Source organism: Medicago sativa, chromosome 3 (genome assembly GCF_051527215.1).
Source record: "Medicago sativa cultivar Bolivia chromosome 3, Bolivia_mono, whole genome shotgun sequence".
In the NCBI taxonomy this organism is placed as follows: Eukaryota; Viridiplantae; Streptophyta; class Magnoliopsida; order Fabales; family Fabaceae; genus Medicago; species Medicago sativa.
The window spans coordinates 21,826,099-21,852,443 of NC_140751.1; the positions used below are offsets into that span (position 1 = coordinate 21,826,099).

Sequence of the window (26,345 nt, forward strand, 5' to 3'; positions counted from 1 at the left end):
TAATTATTCGTTGCGATTAAGTATTTTCCTCAACAACTAAAGTTGTTGCGGTAAGTTGTGTTTTGTCAACAATACAAATTGCTGCTATTTTCTATTAATCGCAACAACCAGAGTAGTTGGTATAAATTACATTTCCCAACAACCTATGTCATTTAATAAAAATGATTATTTTTGACTTTTATTTTCTAATAAAATTAGTGTCAATCACATTTGTAATTTAAATCGTCATAACTATTCAAAAGTAAATTACATTAGAATATAAGTCATAATATTTTTTTTCTTCAAAAAAAAAAAAGTCATAATATTTTTAATGTAAAAAATGAACAAGTTTAATGTAAATATGCAAAGTACTATAACATTAAAAATATAAAATGCCATAAATTATCCTTAACACAAAAACTAATAATCATAAATGGTTTTCTCATAAAAAAGAAAAACTAAAAATTTCAAAACTTAACAAATATAACAAATAAAATTGTGGCTCCACAACAATATTAATTCTTCTTTTTTGTAGCTTTTCTTTGAATCTTCTTTTGTGAAGCAGTTGAATCATCCTTACTTGACCTGCAATTTCAACATAGTCGAATTAATATTTAATGTGTTTTTTTTATACAATTAATGAATGGAAGAAAAGCATAAAACAAATATCATATAGAATATGTTTCAAATGTGTCTGTCAAATTAGCAAAACCCAAAAAACAATAACAAGCTGAAGCATTAATCCACCAACTTCAGCATATATTCATTATGTGTATCTTAACCAAATCCAAACTTGTATTTAGCTATGTCAAACCAGCAAACAAAAATAATGTAGGAGTGCAGAAACAAACACCAAGTTTTTAGATTCATTACAAAGCATAGTAGTGTGGGATGCACCATCCACAAATGCTTACTACATTATACTTCCAAAATAAGCCATTGATTCTTAGGAAAAAAAGTACATGATACCACAACGATTCAACTTTGATAGTCCAACAAATTTACTTAACATTACACATACTTGAATTTACTATTATTCAGTATAAGCTTCAACACTAACTATCCAACATAGATGTGTTCAATTCATAACATAACATCATCACCATTTACCGACATCTAGGCATTATGAACTAATACCAAATATAACTTTTCAAATTTGAACTCACATAGATAGTTACAATAGCATCTAACTAAAATCATAAACCACACACTGTGAAACAATGGAAGCAATTTTACGCGTGCTTGCTCGGCACTAGCAATTCCTACAGGGCAAGAGGGCAGTATACATAAAAGGCCAAAAGCCAGTTGAACAGAAAAACTACACAGCAGAACACCACTAAAAACAAGGAAAACAGTGGCCAAAGTAATCACTACTGCACCATAACAGTAATCACTACCACACCAAAATGAACATCACAGTTGAGCACAAAAACGAATTGCTAAAACGAATTCTCAATTAGAATATCTTCACAAATGCATCAAATCGTGTCTCCACCAATCCATCTCAACTCGAAATAAAATTTGGACAAAATTGTATGCTAAAAGTCAAGAAAAATTACTTACAATTTCTCTGAAGTCGTGTTATTATCCTTGTGAACAACTCCAGACATTATATTAAGTGCACTAGAAAATTGTCCACCGATACCCTGTAAAAATGTTCAAAATAACACCCATGACAAATTTAATAAAATAAACAAAGAGATTTTAATATATAATAAAAAATTAAAAATTTATTATATTTTTGCACCAACTACGGTTATTTATATACTTACTTGGAAATTCATCATTTGACTAAACATATTTGCCATTTTTTCCTCAAATTGTTTCTCCATCTTTTCTTCTAGTTGCCTTTGACTCTCTTCAAATTTTGCTGTCATTTCTTCTCTCATGTTTCGCTCCTTTTCGAGTTGAGTCTCTACTTCTTTTAACTTCATCTCTATATCTTGTCTATTTTCACGCTCCTTTTCTAATTGTTCTTGCAAACCTGTGACAGACTTTCCTTTTTGGGGTTTAATTCCAGCTCCTAAGCCACGACAATATCCCGATCGCTCTCCCACAACTGCTTCAAAAGCAGTATTCGCAATAACATCTTTATCAGCATATCCAGCTTCTAAGTAAACTGAAGAAGTTTCTTCAACCTTCATCTATTTAAAAATGTAAATTATAAATTAAAACTAGAATAAAAAATTAATCACAATTATATATGTTTAACAAATCAAAAAAGGATGTCATACATGAACTTCCTTAGAAGCATCATTTATCCATTCTCCATTGTTGTTTGTGTGAGTCATTCTCCATAAATCCTTATAGTTGGGCTCCTTTTTGGTTTCAGGATCTCTCTAAAAGCAAATTTTCATCATCACAAAATATAATACATATAAGTTATCAAGTCAATGACAAATATACCAAAAAAAAGGAGATTTGATATTTTATATTTTACCGCGTCATAGCTAACAGCTTGAAATGACTTCCTTCCACATCTATGATTAATAACTTGTTTAGATTTATTCGATTTGTTCCTGTTACTAATTTCCTGTAAATAACACAAGTAGAAATATAGTAGATGTTTACATATAGAATTAAATTACCTATATTTATATAGTAAATCTAACACAAACATACCTTGAATTCAGGACTTGAAAAATAATCTACCAAGTACTTCCAATCTTCGTCACTTAAATCATCTGGTTTATGTTCCAAAGCTATCTCATTTGTCTTGTATTGGCTAAAGTGTTTATGAAATCTGCATCTATGATTTCGATATAGTCTTTTAGCAGTATCAATAATAACATCTCTGTTATGCTTTGTATTATCAATATCAAAAGTATCCTGCACTCAACAATTAAAATGAAAACTATAGTGAGTACTCTATAAAAGCAATCAAATAAAATAAAAAGGCACAAGATTATGATTTACCAAAACTTTTGCTACTATCTTGTTTTCTGTCTCTTGTGGAATTTTTCTCCATTTCTTGACATTAAAAGGTGCATTTTTTAGGACAACAATAGAGATCTCAGTCACAAAATTAGCAGCTCCTGATCCAACAGCTACCATTTTATCTGTCGGAATAACAACATGCAATTTTCCAGTAGCGCTCTTTTTTTTTCTTTTTTGCAACACTTAAGCCAATAGTTCTTCCCCTTCCAACTTTTTGTGCATTAGAACATTCTGTAGCATTTTTAATCAAAAAAGAAAATGAAGAGAAGTATAATGTGAAATTTCAAGATAAAAATATAAGAACAAATAGTATATGAACAATAAAAATTAAAGTAAGAAAATCAATTAAGTACCTTCTTGATGTTGACTTATATTGTTATTTGAAGAATTTGGAAGTTGTGTCTCTGAATCATGATTTGGGGGTGCCATAACTAAATAAAATAAATAACATTATATTAAATCATCAAATAATTATCACGAACAAAACCATATCAGCACAACTTGTCTATGAAGCAACGACACATAGATATACAGACACCGAACACAACGCTAACTTTGATATTGTGACATGAGTAATTTTTTTTCATAACTGCAAAATTTATTAAACAACACATCCAAGTAATGAAAAATACAAGCAGTAGTAATAGAGAAACAATAGGGGCAGAAAACAATCCCCCAAATAAACGAAACTGTGACGGTAACAAGTTATGGCCTTGTAATCTGATGAAACCCACCAAAATACACAACCATAGCTAAAACTAATCATTATCCACCACTTAAATAACAGAACAGCAGCTGAAACCCAGGATTGCAGCCTAGTAACAGCTGAACATTCCACCAGAAGGAGCAAAAAACCACAGGCCTTGCCGATTCACCACAACAGGTTAACAAAAGCAGTATCAGAAAACAACAGAAACTGCTAACAGACCCTGCAGAAATAAAACAGCAACAGCCCCCAATCCCTTGAACCAAACAAACCCCACTACGCTAAAATAACCGCAATAGGCAATCCTTCGGACTCCACTACCTTAAAAGGCAATCCCCCGGATCCCACAATTCATTCATATCCCCAATTCTTCCCCTTTTAGCAACATTCACGGTCAAACAAAAATAACCCTAGATTTTGATCGAGAGAGAAAGCCAGCGGAAACAAATCATTGACAAACCCATAAACAACCCATTCATGCAATCAAACATTTTACCAAAATTGATCAAAGGAAAAACGTAGCATGTAAATGATTCAAGAAATCAAACTATATTTCAGATGCAGCAAAATACTTACCTGGGGAAGAAATTTGAATTCTGAATGTGAAAGAAATTCGAATGGGAACTATGAATCTGCAAGAAATTGAAAGAGATTTGAAGGCGATTTATCTGAATCTGCAAAATACTCTAGCGTTGCTTGGTCTCTCTCATTACCTCCATATTGTGCAGAGTTTCTTGCTTTCACTGAAGAAACGTTAGTGGGTATATGTTTGAGTAGAAGGAGATAATGGGTATCAGTTACCGAAGAGTTAGAGAAAGTGCTCAATTATTTTAGCGCTAAACAATGCCGCCAATTTTTTGTTAAAAATTATAATTCTATTAAGTTTTTTTGTTAAATAAGTTTATGGCTATTAGGTGTTTAAAAAGTGTCTGGGACACTCGTTAACATTTCTTATAGTCTTTTCTTAAAAAAAACAAACATTTCTCATAGTCCCAGGACACTCTTTAAGCATTTTTATTAAAGAAATTATTAAAAAAAAGGCTTTAATTTCCAATATAATAAATGCACAAACTTTCATAAAATCTTGCCACTTTAAGTGTTTAAAAAGTGTTCCGGGAGCAATCGTTAACTTTTTCCATAGATGAGATTTTGGTTACATAATATATATATATATATATATATATATATATATATATATATATATATATTGGCTCCCAAATGTTTTTTATCACAATTTTTTCTTACTCCCTACTTTTAAATAAAATCATATGTATTTTTTGAAATTTTAAATTATTTTATGGAGTTTTGTTTTGGATATTATAGAATTTTTTTGCACAAATTTATTTTTTTTAACAATGGATGAATTAAATATGATTTTGTCGGAGCAATTATTATGATATTCAACATTTTTATAAAACATCTTTAAACATCTTGTACATAAGAGTTTACTTAAAAACAAAAAACAAAAGCCGTGATGAAGAACATTTAGAGGACCAAAACTTTGCTGAATTTTTTAAAGGAACTATAAATAGAATTTAAGATATTTATAGGGAGCAAAACTTACTTAACCTTCTCTAAAAAAAACTTATTAACCATTTTTTATTTAAGATATTTAAAGGAACTATAAATAAAATTTAATATATCTGTTTTTAAAGAACCCAATTAAAATAATTGAAAAATCCTTATTATGAAGTACAAGATGTGCCTAGAATGGATCAAAGTCAAGTAAAAAAACAAACAAAGGCAAAATTCGAAAGCAAAGCCAAAAGCATCACTCCTGAGTGGCATATACCTAATACAAAGTGACCGATTAAACCACTAATAATGAAAATCAAACATTAAACATCTTGAATTGCATAAATCAACAACCATCAAAGATATGAAGATGCCAAATACTTTATTAAAATTACACTCCATAAATAGATAGATAGTTAATTGATTACTCATTCTCGTAGCCACGTGAATGCAACAACGAGACTAACAAAACAACTTCCCGATGAGTCAAATTATCCCACATGGTGGGAATCTGTTTATTAAAAAGCCTCCAAGCAAGAAGCGACACTTGGAGGCACTGCTTTGTTTCAAATTATGTCGTTATGCAAATTGTTACCCATTTCGTCATTCTGATTGAGAATACTATAAATACAATTTACACAATAGTCAACATCATGATCATGTTTCCGAATCCACTTATGCAAAACATTATCATGCATGAAAAAAATGTTATCGAATAGAGAATCACACTGCACTACCTGCTCCTCTTCCCTAGCGAACAGTCTCCGTCGCCACTTCCAACCCCTTCCATCAACCCTCCAACCTAACATACTCATTTCAGCTACCATAAAAGAACTTCACAAAAGAACTTCCTAACCCTCCGGCGCCTAAATCTACTCCACAAAAGAACTTCACTAACCAAGGAACACTCCATAAAGAGATACTTTCTGTGTTACCGACTTTATGCCGCATTCGTTCCCAAAATTTAATAGCGTCAACCGCTCCCACTCCCTCATTTAATATATCAATGTTTGCTTTTAGTATTTATAATATAAAAATCTTTTCATCGATTTTAGTCATTGCAAATATACCTCATTTTGCTATTATGGTTTATGCTATTCATAATATTTGTTTGAAGAAATAAGTAATACATAAATCATGTCGATTGAAATTGTAATTGAGCAATACAAGATTTACAAAACCGATAATCCCGATAAAATTCTTTTATTGCGTAAAAAGATCTTTCCATATTATTGGATTTTTTTCACAAATTTAATATTTTTTAACAATGGATGGATTAAATATGAATTTTCGTTGGAAAAATTGTTATAATATTCTAAACATCTTTATAAAATTTCTTTAAAAAATATGAATCGTACATGAGTTTACTTAAAAACAGAAAACAAAAGTCGTGATGAAAACATTTAGATGACCAAAACTTGATGAATTTTTTAAAGGAACCACATATAGCATTTAAGATATTAATAAGGAGCAAACCTTACTTAACATCCTTTAAAAAAAAGCCTACTTAACCTTTTTTTATTTAAGATATTTAAAGGAACTATAATAGAATTTAATTTATCTGTTTTTTCTAAGAACCCAAATTAAATATCAATAAAAAATCCCTATGAAGCCCAAGATGTGCCTAGAATGGATGAAAGTGAAGTTAAAAAACAAACAAAGACAAAATTCGAAAGCAAAGCCAAAAGTATCCCTGCCGAGTGGCATACCTAACACAAAGTGTCTGATTATAATAATCATTCCTTTGATTTGTATATGCAAATATACCTCATTTTGTTTTTATGGCTTATGCTATTCATAATTTTTGTTTGAAGAAATAAGCAATACATAAATCATCATGTCAACTGAAATTGTAATTAAGCAATACAAGATTTACAAAATAGATAATCCCAAAAAAATTCTTTTATTGCGTAAAAATATCTTTTTATTCTGAGTCAGAATCTACATTCTCTGAGTAATCATCCTCATCCGTGGAATATTCAACTTCAAAATCATCAGTATCAGAATCACTTGCATTTGCATTGACTGATTCTTTGGACTCTTCTTCTTTGATAACAATATGTTCATCTAAGCATGTTCCACCAATATCATCCCTATTTAAAACATCTCCTTGGTCCACTAAAGATGCTTCTATTGCTATATCTGTATTGGTGAACTCATTCAACTGATATGCATCTGAGCCATCTTCTTCTTGTGGAAAATCAAAAAAATTTCTGGGTTTGACTTTTACCACCGTATACCAATTTTTATTGGCGTTCTCCTTCACATAATAAACCAACTCAGCTTGAGAACCTAGGACAAATGGATCATTTGCGTAATATAACTTTGTGATATCGACACTAATAAATCCATACTCATCTTTTTTATATCCTCTGCCTTGATTTCGAACTTGAGAAGGAGCCTCGAACCAGTCACATTTAAATAATATCACAAAGTTATTATCTAAATATCTTATTTCGGTGATTTTTTGAATCATGCCATAATAGTCAATATGTCCTGTCAACTCATCACCTTTCACCACCACACCACTATTTTGGGTTTTTAAGTGTTGTTCAACACTCTGTGTACGAAATTTGAAACCATTAAGAATGTACCCATTATGATTTAGTACCCGAGAATCTGGCCCTCTTGATAATGCAACTAGTTGGTCATTGATCCTTCCATCTTGTAATTGTTGTAATCGAATAACCTGCATAATATTGTTTAAAAAAATTCAATTGATAAAAGGATGTTTAAGTTAGCAATATAACATTAATGCCATCAAATTCTCATAATAGATGAATGTTACCTCATTTTCAAACCATTTGGGAAATTGCTCCATGTGCCTCTTTTCAACATTTCTATTATTTTCATTTCTTACCTTCATCATGTGCTCCCTAGCGTTGTTAAAATATACAACTTAATTAGAAATACTATTAATTATAATTTTTATATTAATTAAAAATTAGAGTAAACATACTTACTCGATCCAAAGTCTAACTTCCTCGCAATTTTGTAATATGTAAAAATGAGCTTGTTGAATTTCAGAAAGGCTCATGTTTTCCCAAGACTCTCCCACAATGTGCCGGCCATTGTTTTTAAACACGGATAAATTTGTGCAATCATCACTTACATAGTCCATATATCTATCTGGTCGATTTAATCTAGAATCCATATCAATCAAATATCTTGCACATAATAATGCCATACACTCTTCAGCTACATACCCTTCTGCTATGGAACCTTCTGGACGTGCTTTGTTACGCACATAATTTTTTAGTACTCGTAAAAATCTACAGGTAAATACATAATCATACATCTACATACACACACACACACACACACACACACACACACACACACACACACACACACACACACACACACATATATATATATAGAGAGAGAGAGAGAGAGAGAGAGAGAGAAAGAGAGAGAGAGATTTATTAAAATGCAGACATCAAAATGTTATGTAAACTAACCTTTCAACAGGATACATCCATCTATATTGAACTGGACCTCCGAGCTTTGCTTCATTTGCCAAATGAATCGATAAATGAACCATAACATCAAAAAAAGACGGTGGAAAAATGCGCTCTAGTTTACAAAGAGTCACTGCAATATTCTTTTCTAACCTCTCCAATTCATCCACTTTTAACTCTGTAGAGCACAACTCACCAAAGAAAAAAGACAATTCAATTAATGGGTCACACGCATCTTTCGGAAGTAATCCTCTTATGGCAAGTGGAATGATTCTCTCAAGAAGGACATGGTAATCATGACTTTTAAGTCCTGAAATCTTGCATTCATTTACATTTACACGACGACTAATATTTGAGGCATAAGCATCGGGAAACCTGATATCTTTCAACACTTGACAAAATTTAATCTTTTCTGCCGCTGACATTGTGTAACGTGCTGGGGGCATGGTATACTTATCTCCATTCCTAATAAGATGAAGTGGCTTCTTGAATCCCATGTGCTTCAAATCCATTCGAGACTTGAAAGTATCTTTTGTTTTGCCTTCAATATTCAACAATGTTCCAATAACACTTTCACAAATATTTTTTTCTATGTGCATCACATCTAGATTGTGCCTTAACAATACAGTCCTCCAATAAGGTAATTCGAAAAATATACTTTTTTTCTTCCAATTATGCTTTTCCCCTTCCTCTCTCTTTCATTTTTGTTTAGTTTTACCGAAGATAACCGGCTGTATTTTTTCATGTTGTGCTATGACCTCCTCTCCAGTCAATGGCTGTGGTGCCTGTCTAACCTCCCTTGTATTATCAAATGAGCTCTTATTTTTACGCCACGGGTGGTCACTGGGTAAAAATTTACGGTGGCCCATGTAGCATTGCTTGAAACTATATTTTAAATGACAAGAGGTAGTATCTTTATTGCAACAAGGACAAGCTAGTGCTCCTTTAGTACTCCATCCCGAAAGCATCGCATAACCTGGAAAATCACTAATGGTCCATAACAAGGCTGCACGCAATTGAAAATTACATCTTGAAAAAGCATCATATGTTTCAATACCCACATCCCATAACTCTTTTAAGTCATCGATTAGTGGCTGAAGGTAAACATCAATGTCATTTCCAGGACTATTTTTACCGGGAATAAGTAACGATAACATAAGATTGGGTTGTTTCATGCATAACCAGGGAGGTAAATTGTAAGGAACTAAAACCACAGGCCACATACTATAATTGGTGCTCATCATACCAAAAGGGTTAAAACCATCTGATGATAGGCCAAGTCTCACATTACGTGCATCTTTAGAGAAAGATTTATGTTGATCATCAAATCTTTTCCAAGTCAAAGAGTCAGCTGGGTGTCTTAAAACCCCATCATCAATTTTCTTCTTCTTATGCCAAGTCATGTCTTCTGCAATTTGTTTTGACATAAATAACCTTTGTAGTCTTGGTTTTATGGGAAAGTAGCGAAGTATCTTATTAGGGACATTTTTCTTCTTATCTTTCTGCCATCTACTTTTCTTACAAATAGGACACTCATTAAGATTTTCATAGTCTTCTCCTCTATACAAAATACAATCATTATCACAAGCATCTATCTTGACATAATCAAGTCCAAGATCCTTGATAATCTTTCTAACCTCATACATTGAGTCAGGAAGCACATTACCTTCGGGAAAAGCTTCAGCCAATAGCTTTAGAAGTGAGTCAAGTGAGGTATTGCTCCATCCATACAGACATTTCATTTGAAAAAGGCGTATAATAAAAGATAATTTGGAGAATTTTTTACAACCTGGATATAATGTTTGTTCAGCATCTTTTACCAATCCATAAAATCTTTTAGCTTCCTTATTTGGCTCTTCATTGCTATTACTAGATGTAGGATGATCAAACACATTTTCTCTATTCGCATTAAATGACTGATGCATGTCATAAAGCATGTTGAACGTCTGAGCATCATCGCTCCTTTCATGATCAGCACCACAGCCAATGTCATCTGCATCCTTCAAATCACTGTCACTTGATGAATCATCCGACGATTCTCCATGATACTCCCAATTATCATAACTTGGTTCAAATCCAAAATCAAGTAAATGACGATCCACTTCACTTCTTGTCTTAAATTTAATATTATTGCATCTACAACAGGGACACCTGATTGTGTTTGGAGGGTTGGGCCCAGAAAAAGCAAAGTCTAAAAAGTCATCCATTCCTTTTAAATACTCCGGTAAACTTCTATCTTTAAGGTTGATCCATCTTTTATTTTGTTTAGGCATTATCACACGATCCTGCGATTCAAAAATAAAATATGCACAACATTAAAAATATGTGACAAATGAAACATTGACTATACAAAATATAATTCTCATAAGAATGTGACAAATTCACCATAAAAAACATAATTCTCAATCATAAAATATGCACAACATTAAAAATATGTGACAAATTCAATGCATTAAAAGCTTGTTTTTATTTCAATGTGTTATAAACCTAATGGAAACAAATCATAAATTTAACTTAAAATATTCAAAAGTAATTCTCATAAAATAATTTGGTCCAAAAAAACGCAATACAACACCCAAGCGTATGAGCTAAAAGGCGGCCCAAGACAAAAAACCAACACCTCAACAATATAACCTCATGAAAACAGGCCCTGCTGCCCAGCCAGAAAACACAAAGCACCTCTAGCATGATTGCCAAGGGCACTACGCTGCCAAAACAGAAAAAACAGAACCACAAAATCCAAAACAGCAACCCTCAAAACAGCCCTCTAAAAGCACACAGCAGCTCACTATATATACATATATAGTCCAGGAAATTAAATTAATAATCCAATCACCAATTATCTAATAATTGTCTAATTTTGATTCAAGCCTTTGTTTCAATTAGTAATGGTCGATTGAATGCTTGCTTGAGAAATTGCTATGTTATTCTTAGTTATTATACAACCAGATTCGTTGATTCTTGCATTCGCGTTTATCTAGTTCACAACTATGGCTTGCTTTGTATGGTTTTGATTCGATTTTAATGTGAACAACATATGCATTTTTCAATTTTAATTTCTCAATCAAAGCATAAGTAAAATGCATGTGCGTGTTAATATTTGATACTGGAAAAGTTAAAGATCATTGTGCAAAGATCATTATCTTTGATGTTTGTATGCTTGTATGAACTTGCATATCTCTCTAAATTGGTTTTCAAAGAATGAAAAGTAGTTTTTGTTATTATTAATGTATTAGATTGGATTTTTCATCCAACTTTTGCTACTAGAAAACTAATAGCTTTTCTTATACTGCTATCTTTTCTTTTTATTTTGATACGATGCATAATTTTGGAGGTTTTGATAAGGTACATCTCACCTGGTAAACAGTTTTCTTATTACAAAAGTAATACAGTTCCTTGATCTTGACCCTTTTGAGGTATAGACTTTCCCTTGCTATCAATTTCGTAAATAATCACTTTTTGAGCTTTCTGACGTTATTGAGCTATAGACTCTCCCTTGCATCATAAGTGTTTTGTTGACCCTTTTGTTACTTCAGCAGGATTATTCACATAATCTAATATTTGCTCATGAGATTTCAATTATCGTACACAATCTAATATCTCTTCATCATAATTCAATCTACATCCCCTAACTAAGAAATTTAAGCCTAATTAGGGAACTCACCTCAAATTAGCTTCTCTTGATGTCTAAGGCCTCCAACTTCTACTTTTTTCTCTAAAACCTCCTTGCCTTTTCCAATTCCTTCTATACTGATCCCTGTCATCGCAATTTTCAGTTAATACAACAAAAATTCAACACAAAATCATGAGATTTTGAGGGAAAAGTTGAGAGAAGAAAAGGGGATAGAAAAATTCCTTCAACTTACCCTTTGATTCCTTCAGTTAGGTGGAGAAGAAGCTTGAATAAAAGACATGCATGGAGAAATTTGAGTGAAAGAATGGGTTGAGGGTTGGGGTTAGAGATGGCTGGCGAGAAAGAAGAGAAAGAGGGAGAAGTCTTAGTTTCTTCTTTTTCTTTTGTTTTGTTTTTATGTCACGTGAAACATTTTTTTTCTCAATGTTTGTTGGGGTGAATTTTAGTTTTTTTTTTTCTTTTCTTCCTAATACGTGTTCTTTGATTTTTTTTTTTAATATTAATTAGTTGCAACATATGTGATGCTTGTCCTCCATATCCTTTTTTATAGAACAAAATTACAGTTTAAAACTAAGTGGCAATGAACAAGTCTACAAACTTGGATTCCTTAAAAATATAAAAAAAAGTCTACCAATTTGGATAAACTTAATAGACTTTACAAAATTATATTATTTCCAACAGTAATAATTGTTGTTGGGATAAGTTATTTTTGCCAGCGATAGCGAAATTGTTGTGAAAAAAAAAAAACTTATTTTAGGAAAAACAAAACTTATTACAACGACTTAAATAAGTCGTTGCTATATGCATATAAATTTCCAACGATAATATTTGTTGTTGGGATAAATCATTTTTAGCAACGATAACAAAATTGTTGTGACAAAAATTAATTTATTACAACGACTTAAATAAGTCGTTGCTATATGTATATCAAAAAATTGTATTATTTCCAACGATAATAATTGTTGTTGGAATAAGTCATTTTTCCCAACGATAACGAAATTGTTGTGAAAAAAAACAACTTAATACAACGACTTAAATAAGTCGTTGCTATAGGCATATTATTGACAACAAATTGATTGTCGATGAGAAAAAGTCGCTGCTAAATATCTTATTTCTATTTCCTAACTGCAAAAGAACGCAAAGGTTCTTTCATGGACTCATTCACAAAAGCTAAACCCCATGGATATCAAGGGGGAAGCAATTTTAGCACCTCTTTTTTTATTCAGCCATGTAAGTTTCAGATTAATAACCAGATATAAATTGTGTACCATGTAAAACACAGTGCTTCTGACAAACGTAAAATATTATCTGGGTCTAACAGTCTGCAACTAGGAGGAATTGTTTGTGCTTGTTATACAAGTTGTAAAAGTAACAAAAACATCGAATTATTACCTTGGAAGACCGTATAGAATGAGAATTGCAGTCCCATCACAGCGCGCAGTCAGATTGTATGGCTGTGCTCTCGTCTCTATTTCCTGTGCCGAGTCTAGGTCTTCTTGAAAACTGATCAAGTTTAAAGGCAAAGTTGCATAAATATATAGCTAGCAGTGTGTGTGTCTGTGTGTGTAAGAGAGATATATCAAGTGAGATAGATATTTTTATACGAAAATGAGAAGAGTTAATCTTGACCATTGGATCTTATCATAAATGATCAAGATTAAAACATAAAAAAAGCCATGTCACTTATAGGTCACTAATGATTTAGCGAAAGTTTATTGAAGGGAACATTTATACATCCACACCTAGGATCACATTTCAGAGCTGTATAACTTGAATGTCCATTAAAAAGGGTGATATTTATATTTTTCGGATTCACAAGATGGTCGGTATTCATTTAGGCACTTCAACATACCTAACAATAAGTGCTTTAAAACAAGATTACAATGTACAACACTTGTTTGCTTTGTGAAATTAAATACTCATGAACTCAATGAAATTGTCCCCTAAGCCTTGGTGGTATAAGCCTTTGGTGGTTAGTGCTAAAAGTAATATTAGGATCAAAATTTAACATCACAAAAAAATATAAACAAGGGGCCCAAGATAGTAGTTTGCAAATCCTACAAATTGAAGGTGACGAAGTAACAAGATAAGGAAAGAAAACCAAAGACAGATCAAGAAGATATAAGAGACTGCAGGTGTGCGAAACATGCCTGAAACCCATGAACAAAAACAATTACTCTCAAAACATGCCCATTTTGCTGGATACTCCCACTAAACTTGTTTGTGGACCTGGAACCATTGGTTAGGACATGCCTTGCATCATTCTCCACAGAAATGAAGTTTGAATTCAAACTGGCAGAACGGTACACGTTTGTCACGCGTTCTACGATAATAATAGGAACAAGCAAAGGATCTCCAAATATATATATGTCTTGAAGCGCCCGATTGTTGATCTGCATCGAAATCATATGTTATAAATTCCAGTCAGCTAGCCGAAACAGGAAGATCATAAATTATTCTAGACAAACACAATCACTTACCCTCATTTGTGATATACCTCGCCTATGAAGTTCTGCACGCATTATTGCAGTTTGAATAGGCTGAACAGAAGAAAAAAAGAAATAACATATTTGAAGAATATAATAGTTAATTTCAAACAGAGCAGACAATAATAAATTTTTTGAATCTTGTACAACATATAATAGATAATTACATCATCGATCAGCCTTCTTGTATTTAATGAACTTCTGTGTAAGCTATGGTGCAATGATGTCCCCTCAACTTTGTTGTGCATATATTGATGCGGCATCGCAACCTTTGAGTACACCATCCATATTGACCATTCAGTTCCCCGATCAACTGCCCAGGATTTGCGCAGAAATTCAAGTATTTTTGTTTTGTTTTCCCTGAGTAAAGGAATAGGATTGAAAAGAGATGTTAAGCTCAAAGTTTGCACCTTTTCTCACAAGATAACATTCTTGCTATGCCTTCATGTTGCTAATAGAAACCTTGCATTAAAAATTATAATATGCCAAATATAAATCTCAAACCAAGAAAAAATTATCAATATAGTTTTCAGTATGTTATTATGATCAGAATGAAATGTAAAACTGAAGAAGAAACAATGATTTATGGAAAAAAAGTGCTACAAGGATTTAAATGTCAAACTTAAATAATTATTTAGACATAGGTGAACAAACTTGTGGAATTTCAGAAATACATTCCAGAGATATAAGAGCTGATTCGCTAGAGACTGAAAAGAGTTTAACAAATGATCATCCCAAGAAAAAGGTTGAACTGATTTCTCGGTTAGATAATTGATATTATGAGTAGCATCCTGTTTAAGAAAAGATTTAAGTATTAAATTAGCAAATAGCATAAAACACAAAGAAGAAACAAATAATGACAACATTGACATTGAAAGAATAGGACCACGACACTGACTTCTTCCCTATCAGGCAGCTGAGGTGATTGTTCACCATCAATACTTTGGACACGTGCTGGTGGAGTTGAATCAAACCATTTTGTATCATCTGATTCAAACGCGATTTCAGTCAAATCAATAGCTTGGTCAATGCCTGTGCTTATTCTTCTCAGATCTTCAAGCAGGATATCATGAGCAGCCATCAATGCTTTGATGAGCATCACCTGATTTGAGTTTGATCATTAGTTGAAGAATAAGTTGCAATAGTGAGCAAAGAGAATTCTCGACAAAATTAATTTTAGTCACTAATTTATATCATGATATTGTGACTTCAATTTAAAACGCCTTCACACAAAAAAAAAAAGCATTGTTGTGAAGTTATACAAATATAACAGCAACACATCATAGTATACCTTGTTTGACCCAACATAATCTTCAGCGTAATTGCCTTCTGAATCCCTACAATCACTGGTACAATTCAACTAACCATATCATTCAACAGTTAAAACAATATAGTGTGGAAGACAAGCAAAATAACATAAATAAGTTATGGCTATTTTACAATCATTGCTTTATTATATCTTGCACCAAACCATTGAGAAAAGCTACTCTTCTATCGGAGTCTTCTTGCTTCTCTCTCAGACTCAAGTAGGGCAATGACATCTCCTTCTCCAATGGGGCCCTTCACATTCCTCATGATGTAGCGATTCTCATGCAGAATCTTGACTCTAACCTGAGTGACCTGTCCTCTGGATCCAGTACGACCCATAACTTTCTCAACTTGAGCGTGCTTAATCTGTGATTCCATCCTGCTCAAACACAAACAAATTCGCAATTGTTAAGAGAGTAAGCAAAGAAGCATATAGCAACAATCACAATCAGCCAAACAACAACAACAACCAACAACAAAAATAAACAGAATTGTTTGATAGTGCAGAAGCTAGTCAGAAATCTAAATCAGAGAGAAAATCCAGAAATCCAATCGAACCCAGCTAAAACCTCAGCAAACCTCTCAAAATCAGAACTTGAAACGAACTGGAAGTACGGAATCGACCTAGAAACTCACCTTGAGAAAACCCAGAAACGAATTGAAGAACAGATCGCGAATGGAAGAAATGGAATCGAGAAGGTGAGAAGGAAGAGGAACGTCGCGAGAGAGAAAGTTGAGAGCAGAAATCACGAGAAAGTTGAGAACGTCGCGAGTGTTTTGGTGTGTTGTTGTTCTTTGAAACCCTAAAAAAAATCGAACAAGAAGAGGACGGTGGTGAATTGACCAAGGCTGCGCTGCGATTGATTGAGCAGAAAATCGAACAAGAACAAGAAGAAGAGGACGGTGGTGGATTGTGTAGTGAAAGGGAAAGTGAATGGAACGGTGATTGAATGAGTGAAGGGAAAGTGGATTACGATACATGAAAGGATAAGGTCAAAGTAAAAGTGTGGTTTTACATCAGGCATTTCTCACCCAATGATGTGAAAAAAAATAGACAAAGTTTTTACTCATATTGCGAAAATGCCACCGCGTTTTTTTCCCTTCATTCCAATAATCCACTGATGTAAATGGTCCATGCTATTAAGAATTCCCCTCATGTGCATATTTCAACTGATGTAAAAATTCACAATGTGTATGTTTTCCTTCAGTTATTTTGCCACTGATGTGAAAACTAAAATCCCTATGATGTAAAATATATATTTTGTAGTAGTGAGTAAAGATAAAAAGAGAGAAGAAAAAGACGCAAAGCAATTATCCTGGTTCATTCCACAATCCAGAAGTAGTCCAGTCTTCCTTGCACTTCCAAGGAGATTTTCACTATAATTCAATTTGATTACAAATGCTCAAGCAAACAAGCAAGAGACTTCAAATACTCAAGCACACAAGCAAGAGATTTCCTATGCTCAAGCAAAAAAGCAAGAAACTTCTAAACAAACAAATTACAAATAAATAAGTTTGGTGTGAATACTTGATATACAATCAGTGGTGTTCAAAATACAAAACAAATCAGACTCTTAAGACTCTAGAATTTCTAAGATATGAAAGTTGGTAAGAAATTCTAAATGTTTGATTTACAACGAGTTTTGGCACAATTTAAATGTTATAGAGTCTCTACTAATCTTCAAGTCTTCATTTCTTTATATAGAGTTATGAAAGAGACGTTGTAAAGGTGCCAGCACACCAAAAAGTGGTCTAGAAGCTTGATCAATCACGAATGATTTTTTGCTTGATTTGATTAATGTCCTAGGAAGGAATAATTTGAAAACCATTCCTTGTATGGAGAATTAACCAGCAGACACACAACTGTTGCTTGTACTATGCGCATGAAATGTTGGTGTAGTGAAGTGGTGGTTGTACAATTGTACTATTATCCTTCCACTATCTTTTCTATGTGAATAAGCATCCAATGCTTTCTAATTCCTCTAAAATAGATAGCCTTTGAGTTAGTCTTCTATTCCTTTTGCACACTTGTGTCTTCAAATATCCATTTAACTAACTTCAGGTTATTCACTTCAGATTCTGACGAACTTCAGACTCTAGGTGACTTTAGAATCTGGCAGTTAGCTTCTGATGGTCTTCGGACTCAGATGTCTTCAGACTCAGACTTGCAACAATGCTTCTCTTGAAAATTCTTGTGCTCTTTATTGTTCTTTCAGAACCAATGCCTTGTTTTAAGACTTATAAATTTTAGTCTATGGTCATGCGCACCTGAACAAATATTAGCATATCTAATTGAACTTTTAACACCTTGTTATCATGAAAACTTAAAGAGGCAATGTTAAACACATTTTGTTCAAACAATCTCCCCCTTTTTGATGATGACAAACATTAGTATTAGTAGTCATTCGTTGTTAATCTAATTAACAATTTGGTTTTAGGGTATGAGGTTTGTAAGCTCCTCTTGAGTCTTATAGTCCTTAAGGTGAGTTTTGTAAGCTCCCCCTAAGTTCTATTCAATTTAAATTCATTTTAAGCACAAAAACGTCACTCATAATTAATTCACAAGAAATCCAAAAACTAAGAGATGAGAAGAAGATTCTCCTAAATTAATTTTATTTAATTTAGTGGAATGAGTGCCTAAATGTTATTATATCTTACTCCACATTTTGTCATCAACAAAAAGACTAAAGATAGAAAAAAAGTAAGAAAAGATGAATAAAAACATGAATAATTTTAAGCAATATATATCAGATGCAAAATAAAATAAAAACAAAATATTAAAGCATCAGAAATAATATTGTATCAGAGACAAAGCTGTAAGAGGCATAAACACATAATATCATAAGCTAAAATATCATAAGCATAAGCAACAAGGTTGTGTAACTAAGGGTCTAACATTGCTGATTCTTCATCATCTTCATAATAGCAGCAATCCCAACATTGTTTTCATCTTGTTTCCTCAAAGATTCCAAATTTTTCTCCTGAATTCTCTTTCCCAGAGCTTCTTGCTTAGCCATAACTTCTTCATGTTGCAGCTTCAGATTCCTCTCAAGCTCCTCTTGCTTCAAACTGTGTGTCCTCTTCTCTTCTATAAGTTCATCTAATTGAGTCTGTAAATTCTCAGAAATCATCTTCTGCTCTAACAGGTCTTCTTGCAGCTTCTCAATCAATTTCACTTCTTCAGGATCATCAAGATTCAGACTTTTAATTAATACCTTCTCTGGTTTGATAAACATGCTTGTAATCCAGGAAGTATCAAGGCCAATCTTGACTACTACAGGAATTTCTTTAGTGTGATCAATGAAGTGTGGAGAGTCTGATAATTGTTTGATTGAACTTTTGAGCTCCACAACTTCCATACTCTTGACCACTTCTTTAAACCAGTTTCTTAGAGCCTGCTTCTGAGCTTGAATGGACAGGGTCAGAAGGTCATCAAAAGTTTTATTCACCAGCTCTTTGAGGTTATTCCACTTATCTTCATAAATCTCCAAGTGATTAGTCTTATTCCTTGAGTTCACAAGATCTTCCAGATCATTGAAAATATTATTGCACATCTCTCTAAGAACCAGGTTAGAGGTTAAGGATAATGGAGGTGAAATGGTAATTTGGTGTGTTGTTGAGGCTACAAGCATGGTTTGGATTTCTGTGACAATGATTTCTGGAATATCTTCTTCATCATCAGATAATTCCATAGCATTTGTATTGTCATCAGTGGCTAAGGTCAGGATAGGTTGACTCCTAGGTGACAAGGGGTTTCTAAACATTACACTTACATCATAAATGTTGTTATGATGAAGTATGGTTTCAGGTTTGACAAAGTGTAATGGTTGAATAATAAAGGGTTTGTCTTCTGATACTGAAGATGTATTAAAGACTGATTGATGAGAGGGTTGTTCAGATGTAGTTGTTGTTGTTGTTTGGTTTTCTGATACAACTTGTTCAGAAGTTGTTGTATCAGAGGCTATTTGTGGGGTGAGTTTGATTGTTGTTGATTTTTTGAAACTATGATATCAGTGCATAGTTCAGACACTTTTTGTGGTGTAGGTAAAGGTTGTTGTTGGATTTATGAAACAATGATGTCAGGAACTATTTCAGAGGCTATTTGTGAGTTTTTGTTAGATTGGGTTGATGGGAGTTCTCCAGGTAAATGTTGAGATAGTTTATCTAACACATATGATGAACCTGCTTGAATATACCGTGGTAAGTTAGTTGCTGCTCTGCTATAAATGTGATGAATGATTCCTAAGCACAACTCTCGGAAAGGTATATGTTTTTCCTGAAAAAATGAAAAGAATAAATTATATTTTTCGTTCATTACTTGAGGACAAGCAACAGTCTAAGTTTGGGGTTGTGATGATAGGTCATCTTACGTTATTCTTAGCTTGTTTTTCCAGTTATTTTTAGTAGATTTTAGCAGTAAAAAGAAGGAGTATTAGAGAAATTGCCTATGATTTTGGGATTTTTGTAATGTTTTCTATATTTTAGTCTATAATTCTAGTTTTTCCGAAACATAGCAATTTTAGGGGTTTTTTTTGAAGTAATTCACGAAGAAATTCTGCAAAACGGCAAATCAAGAACATCTGAAGAATTATGAATGTTGGAACAAAATGTGTTTAACAATGAACCTTTGAGAGTTTTGATGATAACAAAGTATTAAAAATTGTCAATTGGATAAGCTAATATTTGTTCAACTGTACAGGACCATAGACAAAAATTTTACATCTTAAATAGGTTCTGGATGAACAAAAGAGAGTTATTGAATCAACAAAAAGGAAGCTTAAAGCGTCTGAAGAAAAGTGCTCCTGAAGTCAAAAGTGCTCCTGAAGACAAAGTGCTCCTGAAGTGATGATGTCATCAGAAGCATCTCATCAGAAGCAAGTTCATCAGAAGCTAAAGATCACCAGAAGCTATACTTCATCAGGAAATGCAAGACTTAAAGCTTCAAGGGCTGTTTAATGGATTCGAAGTCGTCTAAGCATTGTGGAAGACTGGAAATGTGAAGCAACAGTCATTTTGAATGGATTTGAAGGCATTGGATGCTTATCTTCAAAAAGCGTTGACAAAAGTACAATTGTACGAAGTGTACAACCACTACCTCCACTACTCTGACTTTGTCTCTGCTACAAGACAAGAAAAACAGCTCTGCCTGCAACGATGTTCCTTCACAATGGGAATGCAATTCAAATTGATCCTTCATAGGACATCTACCATATCAGGCAAAGGATCATTGGTGATTGATCAAGCTTCAAACGACTCTTTTTAATGTACTGGCAATTTCACAACATCTCTTTCACACCTCTATATACAGGAGTGAAGACTTAGAGATTGGTATCAGACTCAACTACAATTTACAAGTGCCAAAACTCTGCTGAAATTGTTCAGCATTTCAAAGTTCACTTCGAATTTCTGTTTCAAAGTTCATATCTTAGGAATTCTAGAGTCTTAAGAGTCTGTATCTGATTTGTATTGTGAACACCACTGATTGTATATCAAGTGTTCAACCTCAAACATTTTTCTTTGTAATTCTGTTTGATTAGAAGTCTCTTGCAGTTGTGCTTGAGCATTAGAAGTCTCTTGATTGTGCTCAGGAGCGTCAGAAGTCTCTTGCTTGTGTGCTTGAGCAATTTGAAGTCTCTATATAATTGCTTTGTGTCTTTCTTCTTTCTCTCTCTCTCTCTCTCTCTCTCTCTGTGTGTGTTTTAATCCACTGCAAGTTAGTCCTGAACATCACTTTAGAAGCAGTCTCTATTTGCTTCTGGCCAGTGAGTTTCAGCTTAGGATAAAACGTAAAAAAAGCTAACACAATTCAACCCCCCTTCTTGTGTTTTTCTCAGCTTCAATTGGTATCTAGAGCCTTGGTCTGTTGTCTTAACACTTAACAGTGTAACATAGAAAGATCTGAGAAAAACATGGCTGATGATTCGTCCAATGCTGGACCTGCGCACAACAATGTTGTTCCATATAACTATGGTGATAGCAAGAAATCTAACTTTGGAAAGATTCCCAAGTTCAATGGAGATCCTGAAGAATTTTCTTGGTGGAAAACCAACTTCTACAACTATGTCATGGGTTTAGATGAAGAACTATAGGACATACTTGAAGATGGTGTTGGTGACTTGGTCCTTGATGAAGAAGGAGCTGCTGTTGACAGAAAGAAACATACTCCTGCTCTGAAGAAACTTTACAAGAAACATCATATTATCAGAGGAGCACTTGTCACTGCTATACCTAAAGCAGAGTATATGAAGATGAGTGACAAATCCACTGCTAAAGCAATGTTTGCTTCTCTTTGTGCAAACTATGAAGGTAGCAAGAAAGTCAGAGAAGCAAAAGCTCTTATGCTGGTTCATCAATATGAGTTGTTCAAGATGAAGGATGATGAAACTATTGAGTAGATGTACTCAAGGTTTCAAACCTTAGTCTCTGGACTACAAATACTGAAGAAGTGTTATGTTGCTTCTGATCATGTCAGCAAGATACTAAGAAGCTTTCCTGCTAGATGGAGACCTAAGGTTACTTCTATTGAGGAAGCTAAGGATTTAAACACTTTAAGTGTTGAAGATCTTGTCAGCTCTCTCAAAGTTCATGAGATCAGTCTTAATGAACATGAGCCTGCTAAGAAGAGTATGTTGGAATAATATGTGTTTAACAATGAACCTTAAAGAGTTTAGATGATAACAAGGTATTAAAAATTTTAAATTACACTAGCTAATATTTGTTCAAGTGTACAGGACCATAGTTAAAAATTTACATCATATAAAGGTTCTGAAGAACAAAAAGAGAGCTAAGGAATCAACAAAAAGGAAGCTTAAAGCATCTGAAGGGAAGTGCTCCTGAAGAATGATGATGACGTCATCAGAAGCTGAAAGTCATCAGAAGCTGAAGTTCATCAAAAGCGGATAGTTCAGAAGCGACGTCATCAGAAGCTAAAGCTCATCAGAAGCTGATTATCACCACAAGCTGAAGATTCAATGAGCAACACTTCAAAAGTTGTCTATTGGATTCGAAAACACTGCAGAAGACATGTGGAACTTTGAAACGGTCATTTCAAAGGTGTTTGAAGGCATTTGCTTGCAAAAGGATCAAAAGCGTTGACATTGTACTATGTACGAACTGTACAACCACCTTCTCCACTACTCTGTTTTGTGTCAACGCTACAAGACAAGAAAACAGCTCCAGAATACAGCCATGCCTGCAAAGATGTTCCTTAACAATGGGAATGGATTTCAAATTGGTACTTCATAGGACAACAACGAAATCAGGCAAAAGATCATTGGTGAAAGATTAAGCTTCAACAACGACTCTTTGGATGTGCTGGAAATTTCACAACGTCTCTTTCACACCTCTATATAAAGGAGTGAGGACTTAGAGTTTTGGCAATGCTGAACAAAAGACTCTCAACATTTTTACAAGTGCCAAACCTCTGCTGAAATTGTTCTGCATTCACTTAGAATTTCTGTTTCTCAAAGTTCTTATCTTAGAAATTCTTAAGTCTTAGAGTCTGTATCTGATTGTGTTGTGAGCACCTCTCTTTGTATATTGATAGACGTTTGGCAAGTGCACCAAATACTATCGAAGTAGTAAAAATATCGATCCCACGAGGACTGTTTTTAACTTCAATAATTCAATTGCGTTATATAATTAGGATGTATAAAGTTTATTTTTAGTTTGCCACTAGGCGGAAGATTTGGTTTGATTTTATGAAATCAAATAAAAGAAAATAAAGATTTATTAAGAAAATATGAGAGAAAGATGAGATCAGATCCGTCGAATCCTCTAAGTTCCCCTAATTGGTCTACTGCACCTATTTGTTATGAATCCTTTTCTAATTTACGATGATTAACAAAATAGCCCTAATCAATCCCTTGAGTTAGGACCCTCTTCTTAAACTACAGCCCCTAATTCCTTAGGTGGTCTAATAATTCTTGAAGGTTTTACCGAACGTTAACCTATTATCACTAACAAACGATTATCTATTCCTAGACTAACCCTGTTTATTAGAACAATTCAATTAGGTCTAAGTTGAAAGCCATGGTCAGTGGTCATTCATTCTCACGAAATCAAGTTATATGTGATCAAGATATAAAAAGCATTAAGAACAATTGAATTGAATAAACTAGAATTGAATTCATAAACAAAATACAGTTTCACAGCAACATGTGTCAATTAGGGTTACAAAGATTCATCTCGGATCTAATCTCTAAGAGATTTAGCTACTCATAATCGAGTTTACAAATAGCATAATCAATGAAATAATTAAAACATACATGAATTGGTACAAGGTTGAAGAAATCGCCCTTCTAGCCGTCTCTGATGTCTCAAAATCGCACTTTGCTCTCCAAAATCGTAACCCTTGTTCTTCAGATTGAGTGCAGTATTTATAGAAGTCATGGGCCTGACCCATCAAAATCGCGCCGCGCCATGTATATAGGCGTGCCGCGATTTCCTCTTTACAGGAAGTGCGTAATTTTGCTTCAAAAATCGCAGCACGGCTTGAAATTGGCGTGGCGCGATTTCCTTCGAACAGACTTCAAATTTTAAGCTTTTTGCACTCCAGAACAGTATAAATTGCATGAGAACTCTATCAAAATGTCACAATAAGTCCCTAATATTACGTAATGACAAGATGTCATCACAACCCCAAACTTAAACCATTCCTTGTCCTCAAGGAATTTGCTTGCAACCGTGACAAACGACAGTAAAATAACAGTTACCTGACAAAACGATAGTACCAAAAAGTTCATTCTCCTTCTAGCTAAAGATGAGCTAGTTTGACTTGTTCGCATCCACCAATTCACAACTCCTCGCATCAAATTGAAACAGGGTTCTACCAGTCGACATGCAGGTCTACATATTACCATACGCTTGAAAAGTTTCCAAACATCAATCAAAGTCAATATCATTACACACTTTTGAGGTCTTTAGGGTTATAACGGGGCTTAGGTGAAAGGTGGGATATATTTGGATAAGTAGGCTACACAAAATTTGAGTTAGGCATTCCTACGGAAATTAAAGCACAAAATTCAATCCTTCAATCATTCACCTTGTGGAATAACAATCAATGCAAAGGTACTAGAGAATATTTTTAACATTTAGAGACAATCGAGTTTGAAGTTACTCGGATTTTAAATGTTTTGTCCCTTTTTCATCATTCAATTTCTTTTTTTTTTTTGATACACCATTTTTGTGTATATTTTGCATGACAATTTCATAATTCTTTTCTTTTTTGTTCTCTTATTCTCTAGTACCCCCACCCCAAACTTAGTTGGTTGCAAATTCCAATAGCAACCCCAAACTTAATCTTTAGCAACATTCTACAATGCCTTAACTCAGAAAATACATTAAGGGACAAGTCCTAAAAGTCTCTAGGCTTGTAATGTAGTTTGTCACCGAACAAAAAGTTCTAATCCTACCGGCTCACAATTGGTTAAGAAAGGATAAATTCAACAAATTAAACAGGGTAGGCTTCAAAAAGGCTCACAGGACCAAGCACTTTTGCCTCAGTGTGTAATTGACAAAGACCAATCAATAATAGAGAAACAATGCAAGTTCTAGAAATGTAGTTGCATGGAAAACTAATCTAAATATAAGTAAATTGAAAAACAAGATTTGGCAATGAACCTTATGGCTGAGATTTCTGGGAGTATGTGACTACCTAGCAACGCCGTACACTTCGCCTTTGAATCAAGTCACCCCTCCTTTAGAACTTTTGGAATACCGTTTCATCAAACAACTGTTACTAAACTGGAATAGGTCACATGAAACAAAACAAATTCATTAATAATAAACAAGTGCAGGAGCAATTACAATAGGGAAATAAGTTCAATGGACTTCGACATTAAAAAGAAATAAAGAAAATACATCAAAAGAAAAATAACTGAAAATAAAATACAAAGCAGAAAATGCTAATCCATCAGTAGATCAGCCCATGTTCACATCATCATCCGAGTGTCCAGCCCCCGGTGTCCTCAATCCTTCAAAAATGCCATCCCCGTGATCTTGCTCGGTGGCATTGAAATCATCAGTGATTTCCCTCCTCATGCGCAGCCCATACTCTTCTTGATGTGTAAAATATTGCTCCATGCGCTCACGGGAGCCTCCAAACCTCTCATAAGACCCACTAATCGGACCCATATGCAATTGAGCCTCCGCAGCAAACGCAGCTGAGAACCTAGGACGGTTCACCCACAGCTGGTCCGAAGTCTCATTCATCCAATTAGCTTGCACATGCATGAATTCCTCAAGCTTTGGGTGAAGAGGAGCATAACCCCCTTGGCTACTACTCCCTCCTTGCTCCATTTGTTGTTGCCTTGCTGCCT

The 26,345-nt window shown here is 33.8% G+C and overlaps 4 protein-coding genes across 5 annotated transcripts; all 4 read right to left on the minus strand.

Moving 5' to 3' along the window:
* Positions 1-328: 328 nt before the first annotated feature.
* LOC146936376 (uncharacterized) lies at positions 329-3,349 on the minus strand. Its single transcript, XM_085751255.1, has 8 exons — positions 3,270-3,349; positions 2,896-3,147; positions 2,602-2,808; positions 2,420-2,512; positions 2,214-2,318; positions 1,752-2,123; positions 1,543-1,625; positions 329-564 (listed from the first exon to the last, which is right to left on the minus strand). Exons 2-8 carry the CDS (start codon positions 3,031-3,033, stop codon positions 495-497), a joined length of 1,068 nt encoding a protein of 355 aa, XP_085607381.1. The 5' UTR covers positions 3,034-3,147; positions 3,270-3,349; the 3' UTR covers positions 329-494.
* Positions 3,350-6,961: 3,612 nt separating this feature from the next.
* On the minus strand, positions 6,962-9,197 carry LOC146936377 (uncharacterized). The gene is made up of 4 exons (XM_085751253.1): positions 8,599-9,197; positions 8,101-8,409; positions 7,926-8,013; positions 6,962-7,826 (listed from the first exon to the last, which is right to left on the minus strand). Exons 1-4 carry the CDS (start codon positions 9,195-9,197, stop codon positions 7,062-7,064), a joined length of 1,761 nt encoding a protein of 586 aa, XP_085607379.1. The 3' UTR covers positions 6,962-7,061.
* Positions 9,198-9,291: 94 nt separating this feature from the next.
* Positions 9,292-12,907, minus strand: LOC146936378 (uncharacterized). Its single transcript, XM_085751254.1, has 3 exons — positions 12,465-12,907; positions 12,263-12,355; positions 9,292-10,883 (listed from the first exon to the last, which is right to left on the minus strand). Exon 3 carries the CDS (start codon positions 10,869-10,871, stop codon positions 9,297-9,299), a length of 1,575 nt encoding a protein of 524 aa, XP_085607380.1. The 5' UTR covers positions 10,872-10,883; positions 12,263-12,355; positions 12,465-12,907; the 3' UTR covers positions 9,292-9,296.
* A 1,426-nt stretch (positions 12,908-14,333) lies between these two features.
* On the minus strand, positions 14,334-16,413 carry LOC146936379 (uncharacterized). Of its 2 annotated transcripts, XM_085751256.1 has the most exons (6): positions 16,010-16,202; positions 15,617-15,820; positions 15,373-15,509; positions 14,886-15,078; positions 14,713-14,772; positions 14,334-14,625 (listed from the first exon to the last, which is right to left on the minus strand). In XM_085751256.1, the coding sequence occupies exons 2-6, from the start codon at positions 15,815-15,817 to the stop codon at positions 14,344-14,346; spliced, it is 873 nt and encodes a 290-aa protein (XP_085607382.1). In that variant the 5' UTR covers positions 15,818-15,820; positions 16,010-16,202; the 3' UTR covers positions 14,334-14,343. The 2 variants fall into 2 exon arrangements, 1 of the variants encoding a protein (XP_085607382.1); XR_015030574.1 differs by lacking the exons at positions 14,334-14,625; positions 14,713-14,772; positions 14,886-15,078; positions 15,373-15,509 and having other exon boundaries at positions 15,684-15,820; positions 16,010-16,413.
* Positions 16,414-26,345: the final 9,932 nt, after the last annotated feature.

What these genes read in the sequence shown, in the direction of transcription:
- LOC146936376 (XM_085751255.1), bottom strand. Translation starts at nt 3,033, where the DNA reads ATGGTAGCTGTTGGATCAGGAGCTGCTAATTTTGTGACTGAGATCTCT. An exon ending in AGATAGTAGCAAAAGTTTTG is followed by an intron (nt 2,809 to 2,895) that starts GTAAATCATAAT and finishes TGTTGAGTGCAG; the next exon opens with GATACTTTTGATATTGATAA. An exon ending in TTTCAAGTCCTGAATTCAAG is followed by an intron (nt 2,513 to 2,601) that starts GTATGTTTGTGT and finishes TGTTATTTACAG; the next exon opens with GAAATTAGTAACAGGAACAA.
- LOC146936377 (XM_085751253.1), bottom strand. Translation starts at nt 9,197, where the DNA reads ATGCACATAGAAAAAAATATTTGTGAAAGTGTTATTGGAACATTGTTG. An exon ending in TGGATGTATCCTGTTGAAAG is followed by an intron (nt 8,410 to 8,598) that starts GTTAGTTTACAT and finishes ATTTACCTGTAG; the next exon opens with ATTTTTACGAGTACTAAAAA. An exon ending in CCAAATGGTTTGAAAATGAG is followed by an intron (nt 7,827 to 7,925) that starts GTAACATTCATC and finishes AATATTATGCAG; the next exon opens with GTTATTCGATTACAACAATT.
- LOC146936378 (XM_085751254.1), bottom strand. Translation starts at nt 10,871, where the DNA reads ATGCCTAAACAAAATAAAAGATGGATCAACCTTAAAGATAGAAGTTTA.
- LOC146936379 (XM_085751256.1), bottom strand. Translation starts at nt 15,817, where the DNA reads ATGCTCATCAAAGCATTGATGGCTGCTCATGATATCCTGCTTGAAGAT. An exon ending in AGCTGCCTGATAGGGAAGAA is followed by an intron (nt 15,510 to 15,616) that starts GTCAGTGTCGTG and finishes TTTCTTAAACAG; the next exon opens with GATGCTACTCATAATATCAA. An exon ending in GTATTTCTGAAATTCCACAA is followed by an intron (nt 15,079 to 15,372) that starts GTTTGTTCACCT and finishes TCCTTTACTCAG; the next exon opens with GGAAAACAAAACAAAAATAC.